The sequence below is a fragment of the Rhodamnia argentea genome, chromosome 10, assembly GCF_020921035.1.
Source record: "Rhodamnia argentea isolate NSW1041297 chromosome 10, ASM2092103v1, whole genome shotgun sequence".
NCBI lineage: Eukaryota > Viridiplantae > Streptophyta > Magnoliopsida > Myrtales > Myrtaceae > Rhodamnia > Rhodamnia argentea.
The window spans coordinates 9,054,484-9,076,836 of NC_063159.1; the positions used below are offsets into that span (position 1 = coordinate 9,054,484).

General features: G+C 39.5%; 3 protein-coding genes across 10 annotated transcripts; all 3 read left to right on the forward strand.

Moving 5' to 3' along the window:
• The first annotated feature begins 825 nt into the window (after positions 1-825).
• Positions 826-9,247, forward strand: LOC115739115 (calcium sensing receptor, chloroplastic). 7 transcript variants are annotated; one of them, XM_030672031.2, is made up of 15 exons: positions 826-1,135; positions 1,236-1,333; positions 1,470-2,363; positions 2,704-2,804; positions 2,952-3,066; positions 3,332-3,409; positions 4,107-4,199; positions 4,780-4,863; positions 5,782-5,880; positions 6,953-7,015; positions 7,483-7,513; positions 7,717-7,763; positions 8,397-8,455; positions 8,671-8,997; positions 9,159-9,247. In XM_030672031.2, the coding sequence occupies exons 2-14, from the start codon at positions 1,280-1,282 to the stop codon at positions 8,903-8,905; spliced, it is 1,953 nt and encodes a 650-aa protein (XP_030527891.1). In that variant the 5' UTR covers positions 826-1,135; positions 1,236-1,279; the 3' UTR covers positions 8,906-8,997; positions 9,159-9,247. The 7 variants fall into 7 exon arrangements, with proteins under 7 accessions (XP_030527891.1, XP_030527893.1, XP_030527890.1 ...); XM_030672033.2 differs by having other exon boundaries at positions 1,260-1,333; XM_030672030.2 differs by having other exon boundaries at positions 827-1,135; positions 1,233-1,333.
• A 1,216-nt stretch (positions 9,248-10,463) lies between these two features.
• Positions 10,464-14,207, forward strand: LOC115739038 (U5 small nuclear ribonucleoprotein 40 kDa protein). Of its 2 annotated transcripts, none has more exons than XM_030671889.2 (2): positions 10,464-10,573; positions 12,964-14,207. In XM_030671889.2, exon 2 carries the CDS (start codon positions 13,004-13,006, stop codon positions 14,042-14,044), a length of 1,041 nt encoding a protein of 346 aa, XP_030527749.1. In that variant the 5' UTR covers positions 10,464-10,573; positions 12,964-13,003; the 3' UTR covers positions 14,045-14,207. The 2 variants fall into 2 exon arrangements, with proteins under 2 accessions (XP_030527749.1, XP_048127905.1); XM_048271948.1 differs by lacking the exon at positions 10,464-10,573 and adding an exon at positions 10,609-10,697.
• Positions 14,208-15,210: 1,003 nt separating this feature from the next.
• Positions 15,211-22,068, forward strand: LOC115739036 (cysteine synthase). Its single transcript, XM_030671884.2, has 10 exons — positions 15,211-15,551; positions 16,478-16,587; positions 16,884-16,941; positions 17,411-17,674; positions 18,858-18,995; positions 19,195-19,246; positions 19,331-19,410; positions 20,172-20,231; positions 20,836-20,916; positions 21,672-22,068. The coding sequence occupies exons 1-10, from the start codon at positions 15,270-15,272 to the stop codon at positions 21,762-21,764; spliced, it is 1,218 nt and encodes a 405-aa protein (XP_030527744.1). The 5' UTR covers positions 15,211-15,269; the 3' UTR covers positions 21,765-22,068.
• Positions 22,069-22,353: the final 285 nt, after the last annotated feature.

Sequence of the window (22,353 nt, forward strand, 5' to 3'; positions counted from 1 at the left end):
TATTTAAACACTTATATATTTAACCAAATCTAGAAAAACTTGTACCAAAGTTGAGATGACAGCGTGAGAAAGCACGAGATCAAATAAGGGTAAAAAAAGTGAGGAGAGAGTCATAGAAGTAAGTTGAGTTTAAGTGAATTATGAACCCATTTAACACGCTTATTATGTTAAATTTTATCATTCTAAACCCATTTATGATCGATCTGCTAAATATAATTAACTCATATAACAATTAACTTATTAAATATGGGTTAGACATATGAACACACGCCATGTTTTCTAGTGATGGAGTTAACGTTGCTTGCTGGCAGCAACTCAACCTGTCTGCTAAGAAGCACAGACACTCTCTAAGGGTTCTATGTCGTGTTGGATGCCCAACACGCGTTCGACACTCTCCAACATGTGATCGACACTTGAATCTAGCATCCTAACTCGACATTACAGCACGCACGAGGTCAATTTTAAACATTTTTTAATAAATTAAGGGTCAAAATATAAATTTACCAAATATATAAATATTTAAGTCATATATCCGACCATCCCAAAATTAATATACACGGATAGTATAAAAAAAACATAATCGTGAATCTCTAACAAAAGAATAAGGAGAAACTCAATGCTCATATTTATCATATATAAACAAAAATATTCATTTATTCAATGTGTTGAAATCTTCTATTTTTTGAGACATGATGTGTTGATATGTCGTATAGTATTGCGTGTCGTGTACCGATATCGATGCTACTTAGTCTATCTGGTTAGAAGGGGAAAATAAATAAATAGATAAAGAAATGGGATTGCTAGTGAAAGAGACAAGTTGGCGGGCACGACCCCACGGAGAGAAACGAGAGGCAAAGAGCAGCCGAAGCGATCGCGCCAGCGGCTTCGACAAGCCACACGATTCCCTCCGAGATATCTCCTTTCTTTTCTCCCCCATTCGACCATCATCGCCGTCGCCATCGTCATCCGTTCCGCATAACGCGCGAGTCGACGCTAGTTTCACCTTATTTTCACCAGCTCTTCCGAGTCTCGGCTCTTGCACGACTCTGCGGCCATTCACGGCTCAATTCCAAAGGAACCCAACTGAAGGAGCTGGTGCGAGTCCCCCCCGCACAGACCTTTCATCAAAAAGACGGTGTGCTTGGCGATTCATTTTGTGTTGCAGCTTTCGTTTCGCGTAATGTGCGTCGCGTGTTGGTTCACTTCGTGTTGCAACTCTGCTTCTTGGGCAGAAGATGAAAGCTTGGTGATTTCTCTAGTGGGGTGACTGGTGGTGGACATGTCGACGTTGCCCGTCTGCTCGGCTACTCCTAGCTGTTCTCTGCACAGCCAGGTTAGACTTCATGATTGAAAGCTGGAACTTTCCATGTCTGATTTGGGTTTCTGCTGCTTACTTCACAATATGACTATGCAAAATGCGGAGAGAGCTTGTTACCTTGAATATATTTGCATTGCTTGGAACTGACTGGAACTTGCAGAATTCGCTAAATGGAGGACTGCAATCTTTGAACTTGTTCCATAAGGACTTCAACCACGGATGCTTTTTGAGGGACAAGGTTTTTCCAGCTTCACTAGACGGAAAGAGCCTTCAAAGACATGCCTGTAGAACGCAGGCTACTCAGCTATCCTATGTTGACATTGACAACGGCGTTGGAAAATCAGTCTGGAGTTCTTCCATAGCAACTACCAGGGAGCCATACGAGGGGGAGAGTTGGCATCTGAGATTTGTGGAAAGTTCCGAGCTGCCTTCCATTCAAGAAGGAGGGATAGAATTTACTGATCAACCAGCTGAAAATGCTTCCACAGTTTTGGAATCGATGGATGTTGGAAAAGTATCATTTCCTGATGTAGCACCAGATATTGCTGTCTCAGTTGATGAGCCCCTTTCCCTAAGTACTAACTCGATAGGCGGTGTGAAATCCAGTGCTGAGGATATATTTTCCAAAGTCACAGATTCCATCAATGAGTTAGTAAACAAGGGAGAAAGCACTCTGAGAAGCTCTTTAGATTCAATTTATTCCTCGGTGGGAACTGCTATCAAAGGAGCTAATGATGCAATAGATAATGCTTCCACCAAAGTGTTCACTAATGCGAATCAGATGGGAGAAGCAGCTGGTGATAGATACACAAATATCACAAGTGATCTTAAAGTAGCAGCAACTAAGGCAGCTATTGCTGGTGTTGATGTGCTGAGACAGACAATAGTTGTGCTGGAGGATTCTTTGACCAAGGGTGCTTCTTTTATTGTCTATTCTTATAGTTCGGCCAAGCAATCGCTCCCTCCGGATTTTAGAGATAGACTTAATTTTTCAGAAGAAAAAACAATGGAAATTCTGAAACCTGTTGGAGTTGCTTTTCAACAGGTGATTCTCTTTGCAAACTTGGTTGGGTACTGAGGATCAATGTTCTCAAATCATGGCATTGTGACTCCTATTTTGTGTGAATCATGAGAAATGTTCTGGTCACAATTTTCTATCAGTATAATCTCAATCTGACCATCTTTTCATTTCTGGATAGTGATTTCTGAAAATGTTAATCAATGGTCGTGATGACATTGTATTTTCCTACTGATTGTATGAACTCTACAGATATACTTTATGATATTCATAGCACACTGTTTTCATATACCTGCTGAACTGGCAGGCTCCTGAACATTCTTATAAATGAATCTCTAATGATGGTTTAATGGTCGTACTGAAAAAGGTTTACATGGCAATTGAGGAGCTGGAGAGAAGTCTTGGTTTGGACCCAAATGATCCAATTGTTCCCTTTGCTCTTTTCCTTGGCACTGCTTCCACCTTTTGGTATGATTGTCCTTTTGTGCTATTCTCGTTACTAATTTCCCGTTGAAAAGGTATAATGGAAAAAAGTTTCTATTTGTATGGATGTATACAGTAGACGAGATTTATCTATTTAAGAGAGAGTTCATATGTCTCGTCAGATTTTTGCAGGGCATTTTACTGGGCATGGACATACAGTGGTTATTCTGGAGATTTATCTCCCAACTCAACGTTAGAGCTCTTAATGGGAAAGGATGGTGCTGTACTTATTGATGTTCGGCCTGAGGCAAGAGTGTAAAAACTTTTGTAGCCTCATATTTTTGGACTTCTTTTTCTGCCATAAATGCGATGATTAATTGAACTTCCATAAGTCTGCAAGCTGGCTTGAATCACAATCTTCTAGTGCTTCCTCTCATGCTGTCTTTTTTTATCATTATCTTACTTTAATTTATGTCACTTGACATACTTTTACACCTATAAAGGGTCTCATTGTTTGTTTCCCTTTGATAAGGTACTGATAAACTCTTGGTTTGATCCGTTACTTTGTTAAGGTGCTTAGAGAAACTGATGGCATTCCTGACCTTCGGCGTGCTGCTCGTTTTCGTTATTCAAGTGTATCCCCACCTGGGGTAGTCTTCCTTACTCTGAAACTGGAAGCTGTATCCAGAATTACATTTGCATGTCTGTGTATTGCACGGATGTTATTCCTGTATCTGTTAAATGAACTGACAATTGTGCATCGCTTATTACATGGTGCCATCCCTACTCTTATCTCTCTTTGAGAATTTCTTCTGTCAAGTTAAGTCTGCATTTTGCCTATATTATAACGAAATCCACGAGATACATTTTTTGCGGCCGAGAGATTTTATCTAGCATAGCATTTGAGTTCCTGTTTACTGCTGGATATGTTGTGGGCAGATGAAACGTTCAGCCATCGTCTTTATAATCATGTCTTAATGAACTTAATGGGTTGATTATTCAAGTTCTTGAGATTGTTACCCAAAATTTTTGAGGAATTATTGTAACTCAAATAGGCAGAGAATGTCATGATGTGCAGAGATAAATGAATCTATTGTTTCAATACTGTTAAAAAGATGATGAGGATTTATTAGTTTTTCTAACAAACTGAAGATTGAGCTTTAACAATATCATAAATCGCCACCAACTGCATATGAGGCATAGGGATTAAATTTGTGTTTATTCTCTCGTTATTGATGATTTGCTGAGGGAATGCATCCTATTGAATTTCTCTTTGGGCTGAAGAATGGATATTTTGCCTAAACGATATTGATAAAATGCAATGTCGTGTTAATTGTTGATCTCCAGATTGATGGCTCTTTGAGGAAGCTCCTAAAAGGTGGTAGAAATGTTGAAGACTCCTTAGCTGCAGTTGTCATTCGGAACTTGAAGATAGTTCAGGTATGTGACTTATGTTTTAAACTTTGAATGTGGATGTCCATTTGGTAAGGCTTTAGTTGGCTCAGTGACTATTGTTAGAAAAGCGTAAGAATAGGGTACTCTGAACACTTCCTAAACCAAACTCCATATTCTACAATAATATCCTGACTTTAGAGATTTTGGAAAGTACTTTCATGTACTTCTTCATGTATAATTTTTAATATTTGAAGAACCTTGGTTGTTTGCGAAACATCATTTTGAGATTCTGGTAGTTTATTAGTATATCATATCCCAAAGAACAGATAGCAGAAAAAGAGAGTGAGTGCCCAAGCTAAAGGGACACTAGATGATGCATGAATGGTCTGTATGCATATCCATCTATGAATTAATTCATCCCTCCAACCGTCTATTGTGTACACATATATTGGTGCAATGAAACAGGGTCATCATGTCTGAGGAACAATTGATCAACTAGATTTTCTTAAAGGTGTTAGCTTGGTGTGCTTGTCTGTTCTATGTTTTTATGAGTACTGGATGCTATATAATTATACAATTCTATAGAATCAATCTTCTCAGAGATATATGCTCCTGTTACATGTAGGACAGGTCAAAGGTAATAATTTTGGATGCAGATGGCTCCCGAGCAAAAGGGATTGCTAGATCTTTGAGAAAACTTGGAATTCAGGCAAGGAACTTTTCTGCTTGAACCATTCACCTCTCTGGAAAATGCATTTCTTTGGGAATTTGGTGCTTTTTATGTTAACATGTACATGCTAACTGCATTTCATAACGTGTCACTGTCCAAGCTCATGCCACTCATTCATGAACTTTGCTGCATGTATCAATTCAAGCTTGGACCATGTTGTGTGGCAGGTGAAATGCGACGAACCGGAATATGAAATTTCTCTGGAGTTTTACTTTCAAAACTTAGTAGTTAAAATGAAGAAATGCGACGGCGGTGTTTTCCCTCTTTTGATTACTTTAGTTTAGATAATTAATCACGGTGATCCACTTCGTGTGCTCTTTTCAGAAACTTACTCCACAGCATGTTTTATAAGAACCATGGTATCCAAACATACATAGTGATAGTTTTGAATTCAGGGAAACTTTGTAAATGCAAACTATGAAATTGAATGGACCTTTTCGCAAGACAGGATTTATTATTTTCTTAGGACGAGTTGTTCTAGTATTTCTTTATAGAAGTATCATGAAGGATCACAAAGGACTTCCCTGGAGCAAAGAGTATAATTATAGGAGGATGATGCTATGGACTGCATTTTCAATCTTTTGTGATATTTCTTTATCAATAGTGCACTTTCAGTCAATCATCACTGTTAAATTGGGTTATGAAGAATGTCTTGGTGCAAAAGGTTCCATCAGCAGTCAAAGGACATGAATCTTACACGGTAAAGCAACGTAGTAAATGATGTTTCTCCTATTCATCAAGATACGTGCTGATGCTAAGCAATTTCTCAACATGCTTATACTGGAACAGTGTAAAGTTTTAGCTTCATAACGTGATTCTTTCTTAGAAGGTTTTATGGTCTTTAGAAAATTTATAATTTGACCTATGCTAAAGCTAGGGATGTAACTTCATTGACAGAAATCATACTTGGTCCAAGGTGGCTTCCAATCTTGGGTGAAACAGGGTCTCCGTATTAAGGAGCTCAAACCTGAGACAACACTTACTGTACTCAATGAGGTATTTCCACTTTAATGCTGATAAATTTTCACGTATCTTATGGAAGCATATCCTTCTTATTTTACTAGAAAGAATAGAAGACAATCTTATTTCTCATGGCTACTTTACCTTTTCTAGTGAGGCCGTATGCTGCTATCTTTTTATTTTTATTTTTATTATAGTTCTATATATATTAGTTATATCCAATCTAATCTAATATGTATTATTATCCACGTGAAGTGTTGCCTCATAGCAACTTATCATGAGAGATCGACACCCTAAAGAGAACTCTACAAGAACATTACTGTACTTATGGCTAACTGCATTTTATCTTTTGTAGCTTAAAAAGTTTATAAAAAAAAAAAAAGAGATGTATAAAGAGCTAACTATATTAACTAGCTTCTAGTAATTAGAGGATAATGGAGTGTCCATTGCAACTTCTATGATAGCAGTGAATCGTGTTTCATAGTATATGCTCTAACTAGCTGAAGTAAGTTTCATTTGATAGATCAGGTGGTAAGATAAATTCCCGGCCCAGAGAATTTTAAGCAATCAGCTTGGTTTATAATTTTCATGAACATGAAAAGGAGGGCGAATTCTTACTTGACTAGCACTGATCATTTCAAGTATTCTGGGCTTATACTGCGGGATACTTGGAGTTGCAATGCTGTAATACAATTAGGGTTCCTAGTCAACCTTCTTCTGCATGGCAAAGACAGCTGTAGCATCCGTCTATACATGCATGCATCTGATGAAGAGGCTATTTCCGGTAAATTTTAGGGGTTAATTTCTTTTTGGTAGCACTTAATGTGACTACATTTCTAGGAGACGGAGATGTGACTTTGTGTTTAATTAATGGGCACAGTTGCGAAGGTGTATTGCCTGACCCAAAATGCATTCGAGAAATGGACGATTGCATGCTCAAGGGCACCTTAGTGACATTTTTCCTATTTCTAAGTAGTGTTCTCTAGCATGAATTATCCAGCATTGTCAAATAAATGTTAGCTTCCCCTTACCTGTGACAGTTTGGTACTCAGCTCTGTTCAAAGGACTGATCTGCTTCAGATGCTTGTGCATCTTGACACCATTTCAGGAGGCTGAGGCAATACTGGAGGAGATCAACCCTTCTCCTTTGCAACTTTTTGCTTCTGGTGTGGTAAGACCTACATAATTTGCACCTTTTGGTCCATGAACAGTTTTAGTTAATCGTGTCTCTCTATTACCTGTATTCTGTGTCTTATCTGCGCGTTAACAAAATTGCAGATGATCAACTGGCTTAAAATCTTCATTTCCCACCTCTTTGGCATGCATATTTGTCAATCTGATTCACTACTTCTTTCCCGTATCTGTATCCTATATCTAAACTGTTTTAGGATACTGAAATATGAGCTAAGAAAGAGGGTTCGACAACATATATGTCAAGCTAATGCCAGCTTTTCACCCTCTGTAAGATGGCCTATCTGCAGCCAACATTGAGGGGTTTGCTTGGCAAAAATTAATAATTAAACAAATCCTGCAAGTTTCCTGATTGTGTTCTTTATTGATTTTAATTGGGGATAAAGATGGATTTCTGTGCATCTTCATATATATCTTTCACCAATCTGTCTAACAATTTCATGGCAGGGTCTTCTGGCTGCATTGTACGCGCTTGTCGGTGAGTGTCTTTTCCTGAAGAATGTTTCACAATGAATTTGAATATTATGGTGGTATTTCAGCATGAATCTATACTACTTCCATGCATAATATTCTATGGGATTTTGGCGTGGTAGGGGGTGGCAGACAGGTATTTTGCTGTTCATGCATAAGTTTGACCTGTTTTTCATCCTTCTAAGCATAAATCATGTTTTTTTTTTCCAGAGTGGGAGAAGACTTTACAATTTATTGGAGTTGTCGGCCTCGGCCAGGTACTTTTTACATCCTAAGATGATTCAAGCTGGTGACTGCCTTTTCTCCTTCGATAGTGATCTGTCTTCCCTTATTTTTTGTGAGATTATTTCTGCTACGGTCTTGCAATTTGCACTGAGAGACGTACTGTACTTCTTTATATATTTGCACCTGAATTGTTTATCTCTATGTAAAGGTTACGTGTAAAGAGTGGAAGACTGTAAAGTGAAGAGCCTCTTGTGGTAATCCACATGATGATAGTATTTTGAAACAAAAAAATAGTTATGTAAAAGGATGTGGTGATTTCCAAAGCCAGCACATTTCATTCTCCCGTCAGATAGTGAGCCAATTGTTTTTATTCTCACTGTGCACATAAGGGAGGGGAGTCATATGAGGCTTGTACGAGCCACCTTTGATGGAAAAATGTAGATTTGATGGGGATATTGTTCATCCCTCATGTAGGTCTCATGGGCATCGTTATATGATATTGCTCCTATCATCTGTGTTAGTGCAATCTGATTCGTGTTTCTAGCCTCAAACTTTTTGCAACTTACAAGAATTTTTCTAGATTTATTTATTAAGATTCCCCACATACCTCGCAACTTTTGCTAATTGTTGTTGTACCCTCTTATATTGCTTATTTGCATTATCAGACAATTTATCGGCGGCTTGCTTCTTATGGGGGCTCAGAAGATTTAAAGCAAGACCTGAGGTAAGCCTTACACTTTGAGGGACATTTTCTTGGCAAATAATATTGCCAGACAACTCCCGAGGTTATTTTATCAGAATTCGTGTTTTCAAGAATAATGCTATGTGATGAAACAATTAAAATGGACCTTATAAAACAACATAGTGTCTGAGAAATAACTCTTCCCTGGAACATTTCATTTGCCTGTTACGGATAATTGTCTGCTCTCTACATTGTAGGTTGCTGGCTGCTCCTGTTAAAGTTGGGGCTGAAGCTTTTGCTTGGGCTGCTGGCAAATTGGAAACGAACGGCCTTGGACTGCCAACATCACCCTCATCCTCAGATGTGCAAAATCGGGTCCTACAGGCCGCTGCGAGGCATGAATCTCAGCCGTCCGATGATCCTGAAATCGAAAGCCTTCCTGCAGAATCACTCTCTCCCGGCGGTGAGAGTGCCGATCTCTCTGAAGCATGAAGGGGTCGATTTTCCTTGCGGAAGTAAATTCTCTTGTGCAAAGATTACGTAGCCTGTAAATGGTTTGTGAAACTGGATACAATTGGAAGAGTGAAATAATTTACTCATATTTCAAGGTGAGTTTTTAATTTACGTTGGTAAATAATTTCCATCGCTTCCAGAGATCATGGACCAACACAATACTTAGCGGATTGCTCAATATCTATCCATCTAGTTTTATCCATCATGGCATTTAGGCTGAAGAATGAAGAAGGAAAAAGAGGAGAGAATCCACACGCAAAACCCTCCAGTTTGGTTGTGGCGTTCTTGTGCAGCAAGTCAAGGGCACAGTGGTAGTTTTACGGAAGCTGGCTTTCATGTTTGGCGTCCCTATCATCGCCCTCTCGGAAAAAACACACCCTCTCCTTAAGTTCTCCACCGCGAGTGCCTCCGTGCGCGAGTGTCGGGAGTCCTTAGTGAGTGTCTTGGTCCGGGCTTGTTCCGGATGCATGGTCGCTGGTTGAGTCGCTGTGGGTATTTTAGAGTTTTCTCTTGCCTGGATTTAAGTCATTCATTTGCATGCGGTTCCCTTGCAATTTGAGAGCTAATTGTCTAACCTTTTCAAGTGTGATTTCTATGTTATGTATGGTCATTCCTAAAGACATATCGGTTAAAGTAAATTCTTCTTTTTGATTAATCAAAACCCCTTGCGAAACTGTACAAGTTTCTTCCAAAGTGTATGATCCGATCATAATGATCAAATTAATTATTTGGATTACCTAGTATAAAAGATTTCAAAATCATTACAAACCTCCCTTTTTTTTTCTTTTCTGTTTGGAGACTTCTTTGTAGTGGCTTCGTTGCATGCCTCATTTCTTAGAAAACCTCAAAGTGGCTTTATTTCACCGAAGAAGAAGAAGAAGGGGCGGAGTCTCAACTACTACACTACTATATATCACTAGCACTCCACAAGTGTATTAGTTGAGTGACTAGTGAGACTCTCTTTGATCAACTAATTAAACTTTCGTATGTCAATAGTCCCTTGTTGAACATTGTTTGCACTATTAATTAATACAATTTAGCAGAAAATTTCCTAAAAATTCGTTTTTGTTTTCTATTTCTTACGAACGGTCCATCAAATTGGGCATGCAATTTAGCATCGGGGCATTGCACGCTTAAGTTGGCCGATGTTCTTCTCGTGATCAAAATGACACTATACGCCGCACGGTCTTTCGAATTGGGTCAACAGCGCGAATCGCTCACCATTAGATCTCGCCGCAAGAAAACGAGCTTCGGCATCACTATGCCATGAGTAATGATGACCGGTCACCAGCCCCGCATGCACATGTACCTTCTTTATCCCCCGGATTTCTTCTATCTTACAAAGAATGCGATATGGTTGTCTCCGGCGATACCTCTGCTCCGGCCAACACCGCCGTCGCGGGGAACAACAACTTGACGTCTTTCAATTGAACAAAACCTCTTTCCTGGACGGGCCTCGGCAAAGAATCTTAGGCCCAGTTCAAGATCGGGCCCGAACCTCCTCTCTCTCACTCTCTCTCTGTCTCTGTCTCTCTCTCTGGGAAGTCTTGTCATCGCCAGTTCCATAAAGCAGCTCGAAGTGGCGTTTCTTGAAACGAAGATCCTCTCTTCGGATTTCAGAGACCCTGTCGCTGGACCACTGCTTCTGTACGCGCTCTCTCTCTGTCTCTCTGTCTCTCTCTGTTTGTGTGTTTTGCGTTCTTGCTCGACTGAGGACGTTGCGGCTCTCCGTTTCATTTTCTTTTGCTCGGACCAAGGGGTTGTGCTTGTGGTCGATATTGCTAGGGTTCTTTGTTCCTCGTTTGCAATTTTCGCCTCAATTCAAGAAGATTTCTCCTCATTTTTGTTAGGTCTAGGGGTGGAACTGGTATTCGATATGTATGTGTTCGTCTTTCGCTCGACACTCGGAACCAATTGCTTGCACGTCGTAGCTGAACCGTTAAACCCTAAACCCGGGACATGAGATGGTTGGAACAAGATAGGCCAGTCCTGTGGTTGGATGATATGCTTGTTTTGCTTGTTTCATGTTCGGTGGTCGCTGAGAAAGATTGGACTTAGGCTGTAACATTTAGCCCAATGAATCACCCCGTTCTACAAATGCTGTAGGAGATTTTGTGCTTTTCCGTTGCCTCTCTGCTGCGTGGCTTTGTTACCAACTTGAAAGGTGTCTTGCTTGGATAGGAACATTGACACGGGCAGAGAACCCTACCAAGAAATTCGGTTGCCGAGATTAGGTTGAAGAAAGGGGCATGGAGAATTCAAGCATCAAACACAAAAAAAAAAAAGGATGTCTCTTGAACTTCAAAATCTAGGAAAACAAGTACAGATATGTTGGAGATAAATTTATGCAAGTATGGAGATCTAATTACAGATTTAAAGTGCTAATATACAGGAATAGGGTTCCTTTACCTGTATAAACTTTTCCTAGGGACTTAAATCCAAAACTATCAGCACTTGAAAACTCATGAAAGATGCAAAATGACTATAGAAGTACATTTTATTCTTTCTTTAGAAAAAAAGCTATATCCTTGTATCACGTTTACATGAATAGAAGCATGTCTGATTCTCTTGATGCCTGAATCTGATTTGGAATCATGAAATTCAGGTTTCAGGTCTTGTTGGATGAGCAGTATTCTACTCGAGTGCAATAAACTTACATCTTGTTGGCCAATAATTGTAAATTTTAAAAATGGTCAGAAAACCCTGCTAGGATAGAATGCTTTCATTGGCATTGCAAAAGAGTAACTGGGATCCTTAAAAAAGTGATGATGTCATCCTCAAGCATGCTCCGACAAGATCTGAGAACGCTATAGAAAACCGGTTGTTGCCTTAAATCGTGACTGGCAGCAATGACGCTTGAAATTTCATCAATTGCTTTGCTTCAATGCAGCTATTTCTTGAAGAAGCTTTTGGATGAAACAAGAATTACCTAGTCTATACTAAGTTTCTCATATTCATTTCCTCCATTAAGTTGTTTTTACGATAAATTGCGATTTCATTAGAAATTTTGCAACTTTTGTAAGTGAAGAATTCGGGAGTTGTGTTTTTGAAAAGGTTTGTCTTCAGCTTTTCCCTGCTCCAACTCTTTACCATTTTGATTGAAGTGCTCTTTTCTTCCTGAAAATTTATGTCTTGTAGAATGTTACGAGCACTCTTTCTTCATATTTTCAGTCCTTTTGGTGCTTTTCAAAGACTAAAAGTGCAGATCCAAACTAATGATGAATCTCTCTAGCTTTAGCATTGTTTCTCAAATTTGTCCTTCAATATCTTCCTTTAACAATATTTTGGTCCCATATGAATTAGTATCCTCTGCATCTGTGTAATCATCTATTTGCATGCATCTACTGATCCCACACTGTCGTTGTAGCAAATATCTGTCTTTTCCCCTTTTGAGGACCATCAATGAGCTGTAATATGTATGAACAATTTTGGCTTAGCTTAATATTGGTTGGGTTTGGTGACATGGATCCTTTTTGTTCTTCTGTTAAGAATTTCCTGTGAGTTAATTTACTTTAATATTGCTTTCCATCTTCTCTCCTTCTGTCCTTTCTTGCTTCTTATGAAGTCACTTTTCTCTTCTGCGATTAAGACTTTCTCCCTTGTGTGTTGAAAATTATCTTAGAGGATCCTTTTCCACTTGTTAGCAGTGAGTGGAGTCACCATCCATTTTTTACCCATGATTTTGATGATTGACATCTTGTCTGACCCTCCTGTTTTTTTAATAAATAAATCCACGTTAATGTCCTTGTATTCTAGGTATTTAAGCACTTCTCTGCAGTATATGTGAACCAATTTCTTTGGAAGCTCTTTCCTGGTTATTGATATAATGTTTCTTTTTTAATCTCTGAAATAATTGGTGCACTAAGACTACTGTTGGACCTGATATCTTTGATTGGCAGGCTATGCTTGTTGTTACATTGGGTCAAAAGCAGGTGTCTGCTTGCTTGCTGTTAAAGAAGTTTATTAAATGTGTTTATTATGTGTTTATCTGGTCACTTGCTAATTCCCTCATCGATTGTCTCGATATGGGGGTGCAGAGAAGGCGAACTTTAATTTGGATTAAGCAACAAGGGGATAATGCAAGTTGTTCCAAGAGAGGGTGAAAATGCTTTATCAGTGGCTGGTCCCAGACCAATGGAATGGTCTACCATTCCATATGGCGCTCCTCCTCAAGGACCCATGCCAAATGGGAGACAGAGAACATCAAGCTTAGAATCACCTATCATGTTATTAACAGGTCACCAGAGCGCTATCTACACTATGAAGTTCAACCCTGCTGGGACAGTCATTGCATCTGGGTCTCATGACAGAGAAATTTTCTTATGGAATGTGCACGGGGATTGCAAAAACTACATGGTCTTGAAAGGGCACAAAAATGCAATTCTGGATCTTCAGTGGACAACGGATGGTTCTCAGATAATATCAGCCAGTCCTGACAAAACCCTAAGAGCCTGGGATGTGGAAACGGGCAAACAAGTAAAAAAGATGGTAGAACATTCTTCATTCGTCAACTCATGCTGTCCTTCACGGAGAGGTCCTCCTCTCGTGGTGAGCGGGTCTGATGATGGAACTGCTAAGCTTTGGGACATGCGTCAAAGAGGTGCCATCCAAACATTTCCAGATAAATACCAAATCACGGCGGTTTCTTTTTCTGATGCATCGGATAAAATTTTCACTGGGGGAATAGACACTGAGGTGAAGGTATGGGACATACGTAAAGGTGAAGTTACCATGACCCTTCAAGGCCACCAAGATACAATAACAGGTATGCAGTTGAGTCCTGATGGTTCCTATCTCCTTACTAATGCTATGGACTGTAAGCTCTGCATTTGGGATATGCGACCCTATGCGCCGCAAAACCGTTGCGTGAAGATAATGGAAGGTCACCAGCACAACTTCGAGAAGAACCTACTGAAGTGCGGCTGGTCGCCGGACGGAAGCAAGGTCACTGCTGGCAGCGCGGATCGCATGGTCTACATCTGGGACACAACATCCCGTCGGATCCTGTACAAGCTCCCGGGCCACACGGGATCCGTGAACGAGACCGTGTTCCATCCGACCGAGCCCATCATCGGATCTTGCGGTAGCGATAAGCAGATATACCTCGGCGAGATCTGAGAGGCTCATATAGTTTCAGAGCAAATTTTCCTTAATTGGTGTGTGGCAAAACTTCTCTAGAGAGCATTTGGTAGGACCTTTTTTCAAGGAGTAATTTGTTTGGGTTGGAGTACTTTTCACATTATCTTGGATCTCAATGTTGTCCAACATCTCTCCCCCTTAATTTCATTGACTTCTCATTGAAAAAAAAAGTGAGAATAGAGTCAACTTTTTTGGGTCCGTGGTTGGATTTCTTTGCTAAGCTGGCTGGTTCAAGCCTCAGGCCCTCACAGAGAGAAGAAGAGAAAAGAACAAAGGTATAAAAAAGATTAGCAGGTACCCTGAAACTGGATGGAATTTCGGGACCAGTTGGCTCTCTTGTAAGCGGAAAGGCCCGTTTGTGGACCCAAATTTTCCAAAAACAAGAAAGGAAAACAAAGCAAATAATCCTTAAAATCCGACCAAATAAAACAAAAAAATCCTTGAAAGGCATTTTTGTCAATTCCTACTTGTCTAATACATAATTTTTTTTTTATGGTAAGTAGTTAAGTCTCGAGATTGGACAAAAAAAAAAGTCTCGAGACCGTTCAATATCTACTGATCTAGTGGGTCGACATGCGAGGTTAAATTCGAAGAAGTGGGTCGTACATGAGAGGTAATGAAGAATTGTCATTATTGAATTATATTAGCTAATTTTTCATGAATGTCCTTTAGATTACTATGCAATCTTATGTTAGGGATTGAGAAATACGAGGATCCATAAGAGTATTGAATCGAGGATTTCAATTAAGTTTAAAAGAACGTGGAATTTTTTTAAACGATATCGCAATTCTTTGATTCGTTTAGATGCCATTCTCAATCGGATTTCACCTTTTGATTAATGACAAAAATGATTTAGATATTAAAATTATAATGAGTAAATAATATTGATAATAAAATAACAGTGCTGTGATTTATATTGACAGAGAAAAAGGAATCTCCATTGCTAATACGAGATCACAATTCCATCAAATTTAATAAAAAGAACAAAAAAAAAAAAGATAATTTTTAGTTTATTATGTACACAGCATTTTTGGCAAAAATAAGAAAAGAAGATTGGTCAACGACAATATTGACGTCATCGTCAAGATCGTTAACATACAGAGAAAATTGTTTTCTGCTTCCTCCCCCGGCGTGCTCTCCTCCTGAAGGCTGCTCTCTCTCTCTCTCTCTCTCTCTCTCGCTGGGAACGCCGCCATCGGCGAGAATGGCAGCTCCTTCGTCCCTGACGATCAATCCGTTGACCACTCCTTCCTCATCTGCAGTATGCTCCTCCAAATGCGAGCTCTTCGTCTCCCAATCCAGGGCCGTGAAGCAGTGTCGGAGAGGGCTCTCCGCTTCTCTGAAGCTTAAGAAGTCGTTCGGCAACTTTTCGGCTACCTCGTCGTCGTCTTCTTCCTCCTCGGGATTCTCTGTGGTGTGTAAGGCGGTTTCGGTGAGGCCTCAGACGGAGATTGAGGGCCTGAACATTGCCGAGGATGTCACTCAGGTACCTAAAAGTTGAAAGCACGGTCACCTGCGATTTTTGGTTGGAATGAGATGGTCAAATCTCGTTGCTTCGATTGTCGGATGCTTAGCTGGTTATTTTATTGCACGTTGTTCGGAGATCTGCTCTGCGATTCTAGTTTCTCATTCTCGGCGGAAATGGATGAGCGCGAGTGTGGGTTGAGTAATATGGTGTAGCTCTGGAGAATTGTGCGGTCAATTATGATGCAATATTGGATATTCAGATTTTTACCATAGTGATAATGGTTCTGGTTTAAGCATGATGTAAAGTGGAGAAAATTGCTAAGGCTTTATGTTTTCTAAGTAATTATCCGGAAGATTGCAGTGTTGGGCAGTAGACTGCTTACGATCATATTGTCGTGTATTTCTGTATCTGTTAAATTAAGAGAGGTGAAAGTAATTGCAAATAAATGTTGTGAGATGGAATAGTTTATCATTGTTCTGGGAAGATCTGCTCAGCGCTTTCCTCACTGCGCAGATGTGTGTATCCTTCAAAGTGTATTACAGTTGAAGTTGCACTTGACCAATCAGCAGCGGGCTGGAGATTATTACCCTTTTTCTTTCTTGGTTGCTACACTTAAATTGTGAGGATAGTGAAAATACTCCGTCGTTTGTTAGAATCAGCATGGTGCATGAATTATTTCATACAGATTAATCTAAATCTAATGGGTTGTGGATGTTTTTAAGGAAGTGGGCCTTGGAGGACTTTTTTGTTCTTCTCTGTGCTGTATATCTTTACTGTCTGCTTCAATGATAAATTTTTTCATCTTTTTCTTAATTTCAAGTTCTTTATCTTCCTCTATTTGGTAAAGACTTTAGAAGATTCTACTCTTACTCCGCTCTTTTTTGTAAGATCTTTAAATTAGTCTTTTGACATGACTTTGCTCAATTGGTTGGCTTGTGGCACAGCTCATTGGGAGAACACCGATGGTTTACTTGAATAATATGGTTAAGGGATGTGTTGCCAATGTAGCTGCCAAGCTCGAGATAATGGAACCCTGTTGCAGTGTTAAGGACAGGTACCGAATCGGAACTTGCTTCTCTAGCATGTTTGTTACAAATAGCCTTCGGGAACTGGGTGATTCCAATATAGAGAATCTATTACCAATATTGCCACTCCGTACGGCATGATTGGAAGAGCCGTTATTTGTTAACTTTCTTGTTTTTACTGTTCTACCTTATTGCACTGGAGTATCTAATGCTCTTATAATTTACACCGAAATGTGTTATGTATATTTGATATGTGTACTTTTCTATGTGCAAAACTTCAGAAATTGACTGCTAAAATCATTAGATTTCTGGTGTCTGTTTTCAGGATTGGTTACAGTATGATCTCTGATGCTGAGCGAAAAGGGCTCATTACACCTGGAAAGGTAACCGATGGCATATGCTGCTTAGTTAGAGAAGCAATATTGGTGTTTGTCATTCACTTAGGAATATTATTTTCAAAAGGAAGCTTGGCCTTGACTGATGAACTAGCCGACTTTGCTTTCAAGCATCTTCCTTGGCATTTATTTCCCTGTTATGAAAAGGCCCATACTCAGTTTTAGCTATTCTAGCTGACTTTGCTTGATGATCTCCTGCTTTGCAGTGATGGTGTCTTTCTATGAAAGTTCACTCCATACTTGACAGATCTGTAACTCCCCTTTTCTTTTTCATTAGACAACCGGGCGCCTGGTCTGATGTTTTTAGATAGGGTCATGACACATTTTATTTCTCCCTAGGAATACATTTGGTCTGTCATGTTGCAAAAGATAGGAATGAACCATAAACTTGCTATTTTATTGTGCTAAATATTCCCTAACCATCTTGTCAGACACTTTGTGTTCCTCTTTTGCTCAGAGTATTCTAGTAGAACCAACCAGTGGGAACACAGGCATTGGTCTGGCATTTATAGCTGCTTCAAAAGGATATAAACTGATTTTGACAATGCCTGCATCAATGAGTATGGAACGAAGGGTTCTCTTGAAAGCATTTGGAGCCGAGCTTGTTTTAACTGATGCAGCTAAGGGAATGAAAGGTGCTGTTCAAAAAGCTGAAGAGATATTGAATAGCACACCCAATGCCTACATGCTTCAACAGTTTGACAACCCTGCAAATCCAAAGGTATGTTTCGCTTACTGCTTTTTCTTGTTAGACCTCAATTTATGTTTGTTTTATTTTTCTAAACACATAGACTTCATCATGGGCCTGGGCGCCCACCAAGCCCTCTAACTTCAAAGTGCAATTTGGGCAAGCAGATTCCCTCCTAAGCCTGGACAAGCCCACTCACGTCCATAAAGGCCTGATAATTTTGTGAAGTAAAATTGTATCTTCACATTGTGGGTAAGCCTGGGTAAGGATTTTTCTTTTACCCAACCCACACCCACCTATGCGCCCATTCATCAAATACTAAATCTAGGTGGGAATATATTCTAAAAAAAGAAGAAGAAACATAAGGAAGTTTTAATGAAAAATTCACCTGGTATGCAAATTGCATTCAACCAGACAACTCAACCATAACTCAGTGAATAAGTCTAATCTCGACTGTGAGAGCAACCTCCTCAAACACCCCCCCCTGCCCCCTCTTCTTCTTGGTTCCTTTTCAAGGCACTTTTTCATTTGCGTCAAATTGTTGTCTAATCCAGGAATCTCCTTTCCCTAGATCAACAGACAATTTCTTTTCAAAAACCGAAGCTCAAAGTGCTGTGATCAACAAGGAACTTTAGTTGGATGTTTTGAGCAATTGTTCTATGCATCAGAAAACTTGCTGTGTCAGTGATGTGATGCCTCCAAAGTGAAAATTTAAGAGGACAGAAATCTGTGCCCATGAGAATCAGCAAGGCACAATTTAAGAGTTTCATTTGTATTGGTGGTTTGGCCATTGCGAATTGGTTGATGATGAGGGTATGTCGTAGTGGTGACTAGCGTTAGAAAATAATTTGATCTAGTTTCCATCTTTGGGAGGAAGTGTAGTGACCGAGAGAGATTACCTTTTGCTCATCGTAGAATGTCTTTGTATTGTAAGTTCCAGATCCTTTTTTGGATGGAAGCAGTGAAGGAACTAATTAGAACTTTTTTATTTGCTTCTATTCTCAATATAATCAAGCATTTTATTCTGTAAAGGTAAATTGCTGAATGAGTGAGATTTTTTGCACCTTTTCAACTGAGTTTGTATTATTTTGGCTTTTTCCTAAAATGAACAGAGGAATTTGCATATAGCTCATTATATTTCTGTTAGTGCCACATGGTTGAAAATTTATTAATTTATTTTTTCTGCTATTCTGGTTGTGGGAACGATTTCCTGCAGATACACTATGAGACAACTGGTCCTGAGATCTGGGAAGACACAAGAGGCAAGGTGGACATTTTTATTGCTGGTATTGGTACCGGAGGAACCATAACTGGGGTTGGACGGTTCCTTAAACAAAAAAATCCCAAAATAAAGGTGAAATTTTTTTAGCTAAGCACTTACCCTGCCTAGCGCCATGTGAATTACATTTCATTTCCTTATCCATAACATTAGCATGCTATCGTGTAGATTCGACATACAATTTACATTTACTTGCACAAGAAAGCTGTGGACTTCAGACAATTTTGCTCGTTAATTTTCTTTTCTGCTCTGCATTTGGCTCTGTTTATGGCAGGTAATAGGAGTGGAACCTTTAGAAAGCAACATTCTATCTGGTGGCAAGCCTGGTAAAATTTCTTCAGCAATTGGACCACTTCAATGAAACTTATTGTCAACGGTCCAAGACTACTAAGTTCTCTTCTTTTACGCAGGTCCTCACAAAATTCAGGGGATTGGAGCTGGTTTTGTGCCAAAAAATCTGGATCAAGAATTGGTTGATGAAGTCATTGAGGTGCAAGCTTTAACAGTTTTGCTATGCCTCTGCACCCATTTTTTGCATGTGCATGTTTGCATAAGAGGTTATGTGGTCAACATAAACCATTGATGGAGTTGTAGCTATTTGATGACCATGATTATGAACTGTTTTCTTGATTCCTTACGCCCTGCTTAATAGTGTCATCTGAATTGAATAAATGCAGATGGCATGTTATTAACTCTCAGGTTAAAACTTGTGAGTTCGTAACTTTAACTGCATCAATCTCACAAACTAACAGTGTAATCAGGATTGATAGATCCCCTCACAAACTGCAATTATGTCCTTCGGATTTCAGAAATTTAGCATATGAAAGTAAACCTAGTTGTATTGGCTTATTCTAGAAAAGGATATTCTACTTTCTTATATGGACTTGTCATTGTAGATATGCCTGCACATGTAGTGCTTACTTTATTTTACCAATTGTTTTTAAGGTGGCATTTTTCTTGTTATTTTTGAAAAAAAGAACTCACATTCCCCGTTTAATGTTGTGAGTGGCTCCAAAAGTATCTTCCAAGTGTAGTCTGGCCCGAATTGGTAAACTGGCTGAGCCTGCACTTTTGTCATTTTCTCGTCAAGTGGCTTTCTTTTCCGCATTTCTAGACTATGATCTAATTTTCTACCATGATATAGTGGTGAAGCCGGATCCATTTAGATTAACATGTATACATTTGGATTTTGTTGCTGTAGTTGGATGAAAAGTGTATGATGTAACTGTTAGTCCTGACTTTTCTGGGCAGATATCCAGCGATGACGCTGTTGAGACTGCAAAGCAAGTAGCTCTCCAGGAAGGCTTATTGGTAAGTGCTTCGAGATTCTTTATTGTCTGAATTAGATGTATGCAGAAGTAAAGTGTCATTTGTTTAGAAGTGAACATGTCTGGCAAGTGCAGTCTAAAGTTATCTACTACATATAGCCATCCTGGAGGTTGTAGACATTTCTTGTACATCAATGGCGAACTTGACTTATGCATATGGAATTCAACGGACACTTAGCACAGAAACTTCGTAGTGACATGCAACCACAGTTGATGTTGTCAGTTTAAGTTCTGGAGACTGAACAATGGGATTGACAATGCCATTACTATGGTTTATGAATACTATGGTATATGGTTGGTTGTAATGTCGTCTTTCAAATTCATGTACTTTTTTCATGTTTCAGCGTGTATTTTGATGATTTGAACATCGTCTTCTTCTCCTCTTGATGACTTTTAGCATTTGGATGCTTTGTGGTCTTCTTTCATTTTGCATTGGCAAAATAGGTTAGGTTCGAAGCTATACATTCTACACTTTCACACATCTTTCCCTTTAAATGGTTGGGTTGCATCTCTCCAATTGGAGCAAAAATTTTCAGGTGCCTAAAGCCTGGGTGCATTTTATCATCTTTAACTAAGATATGTAACAGGTCGGCATTTCTTCTGGGGCTGCCGCTGCCGCTGCAATGAAGGTTGCAAAGAGACCTGAAAATGCAGGCAAACTCATTGCAGTACGTTTCTTTCTAATGCGACTTGCTTCTTGACATTGGTTATGGATTTAAGAAGAATAGTCTGTGATTATGGATAGGGTTGTCATTGGAATGGATTTAGCAACTGTAACTAACGGAGGCTTAATGAGTAGTTATGAAATGATCTTTGGTAGAGGTTTATCTGAATCACAATGCAATGTTGATCAAGACTCTAACCACCTTTTGTTTCTAGGTACTTAAGTTGGATTAGCTGTTGCCCGTCCTTTGAGAGTGATGAATGTTCTGATGGGTTAACTAGTTATGACCATTTGTGTATGGACATTAAGCATCCTCAATATCTTTCTTTTAACCCTTTGCGATGGTCTTCACCTCCCTTGCAGAGAGGCACTGTTAAAGAAGACCTCATGTTGAGAAAATCTTGGATTTGCTCGATACTCTTAGCAATTTCTATTTTCACTCCAAAGCTCGCCATTGTTGGTTGAAAAGCTATGAAAAACCTCCTCTTTGAATGCCATAACAGGCAGGATCGAGCCAGTACATTGTCTCTACTGGGAGCACTCATTCTGGTGTCTTAGGCTTATACTTCAAGCTCATTGGTGTTTACTTTAGCACTTGAGCTCCCTGCTGGGTGTTCCACTGGAAATGCAACAAGATAGGAGGCTATGCAAGCTTGCTAAATATACAATACTATGATCTCTTAATTTCTCCATCGCACTGTTTATGCACTTTTTTTCATACCTATTACTTAATGCATTCGTGAATGTCAACATTTGCAGGTTGTGTTCCCAAGCTTTGGTGAACGTTACCTCTCCTCTGTTCTTTTCCAGTCAATTCGAGAAGAATGCGAGAAGATGCAGCCTGAACCGTGAAATATGGAGATTGGAGAGCACCATTGCTTGTTAATATTCTCTAGCGGATACATATACACCTCGCCTTTTACCATCCTTCTCTCGTTAATTCTTGTTCTACTATTTGTATTCTATCTGGTCTGGCTCCTTTGGCTTTCTGTGATAGTCATCGGCAGCAACACTAAGTGATGTCTTCTGCTCCCATCTTTTCTATTCGACTGGTCAGATTTGTTACTTTGGCCACAGCCTTTTGTATTCGTGATTGATCGCGGCAATCTTGTACTTTTGTAATTGAGGGCTTGAAGGCCAAAAGCTTGTTTGCTTTCGCCGGCCTGCAGAACAGAGGGCAATATGAATGTTTTATCATGTTGCACCAAACGCAATCCAATTTCTCTATCGAAATGCTGCCTAGGTGGCGTCTGATGTGGTGCCAAGATGTTCCTTTTTCCTTTCTGGGATTCGGGTCAAGCCTCCAACCGCCAATGACCGTCTCTGTTTTTATGTTGTGCACAGAACTTTACATTAGACGGCCTAAACCCCGTTTTACGCCACACTAAGCAGCATAAGTAACATTTTCCTTTGCATGGCATGTAAAAGAATGAAGGGATAG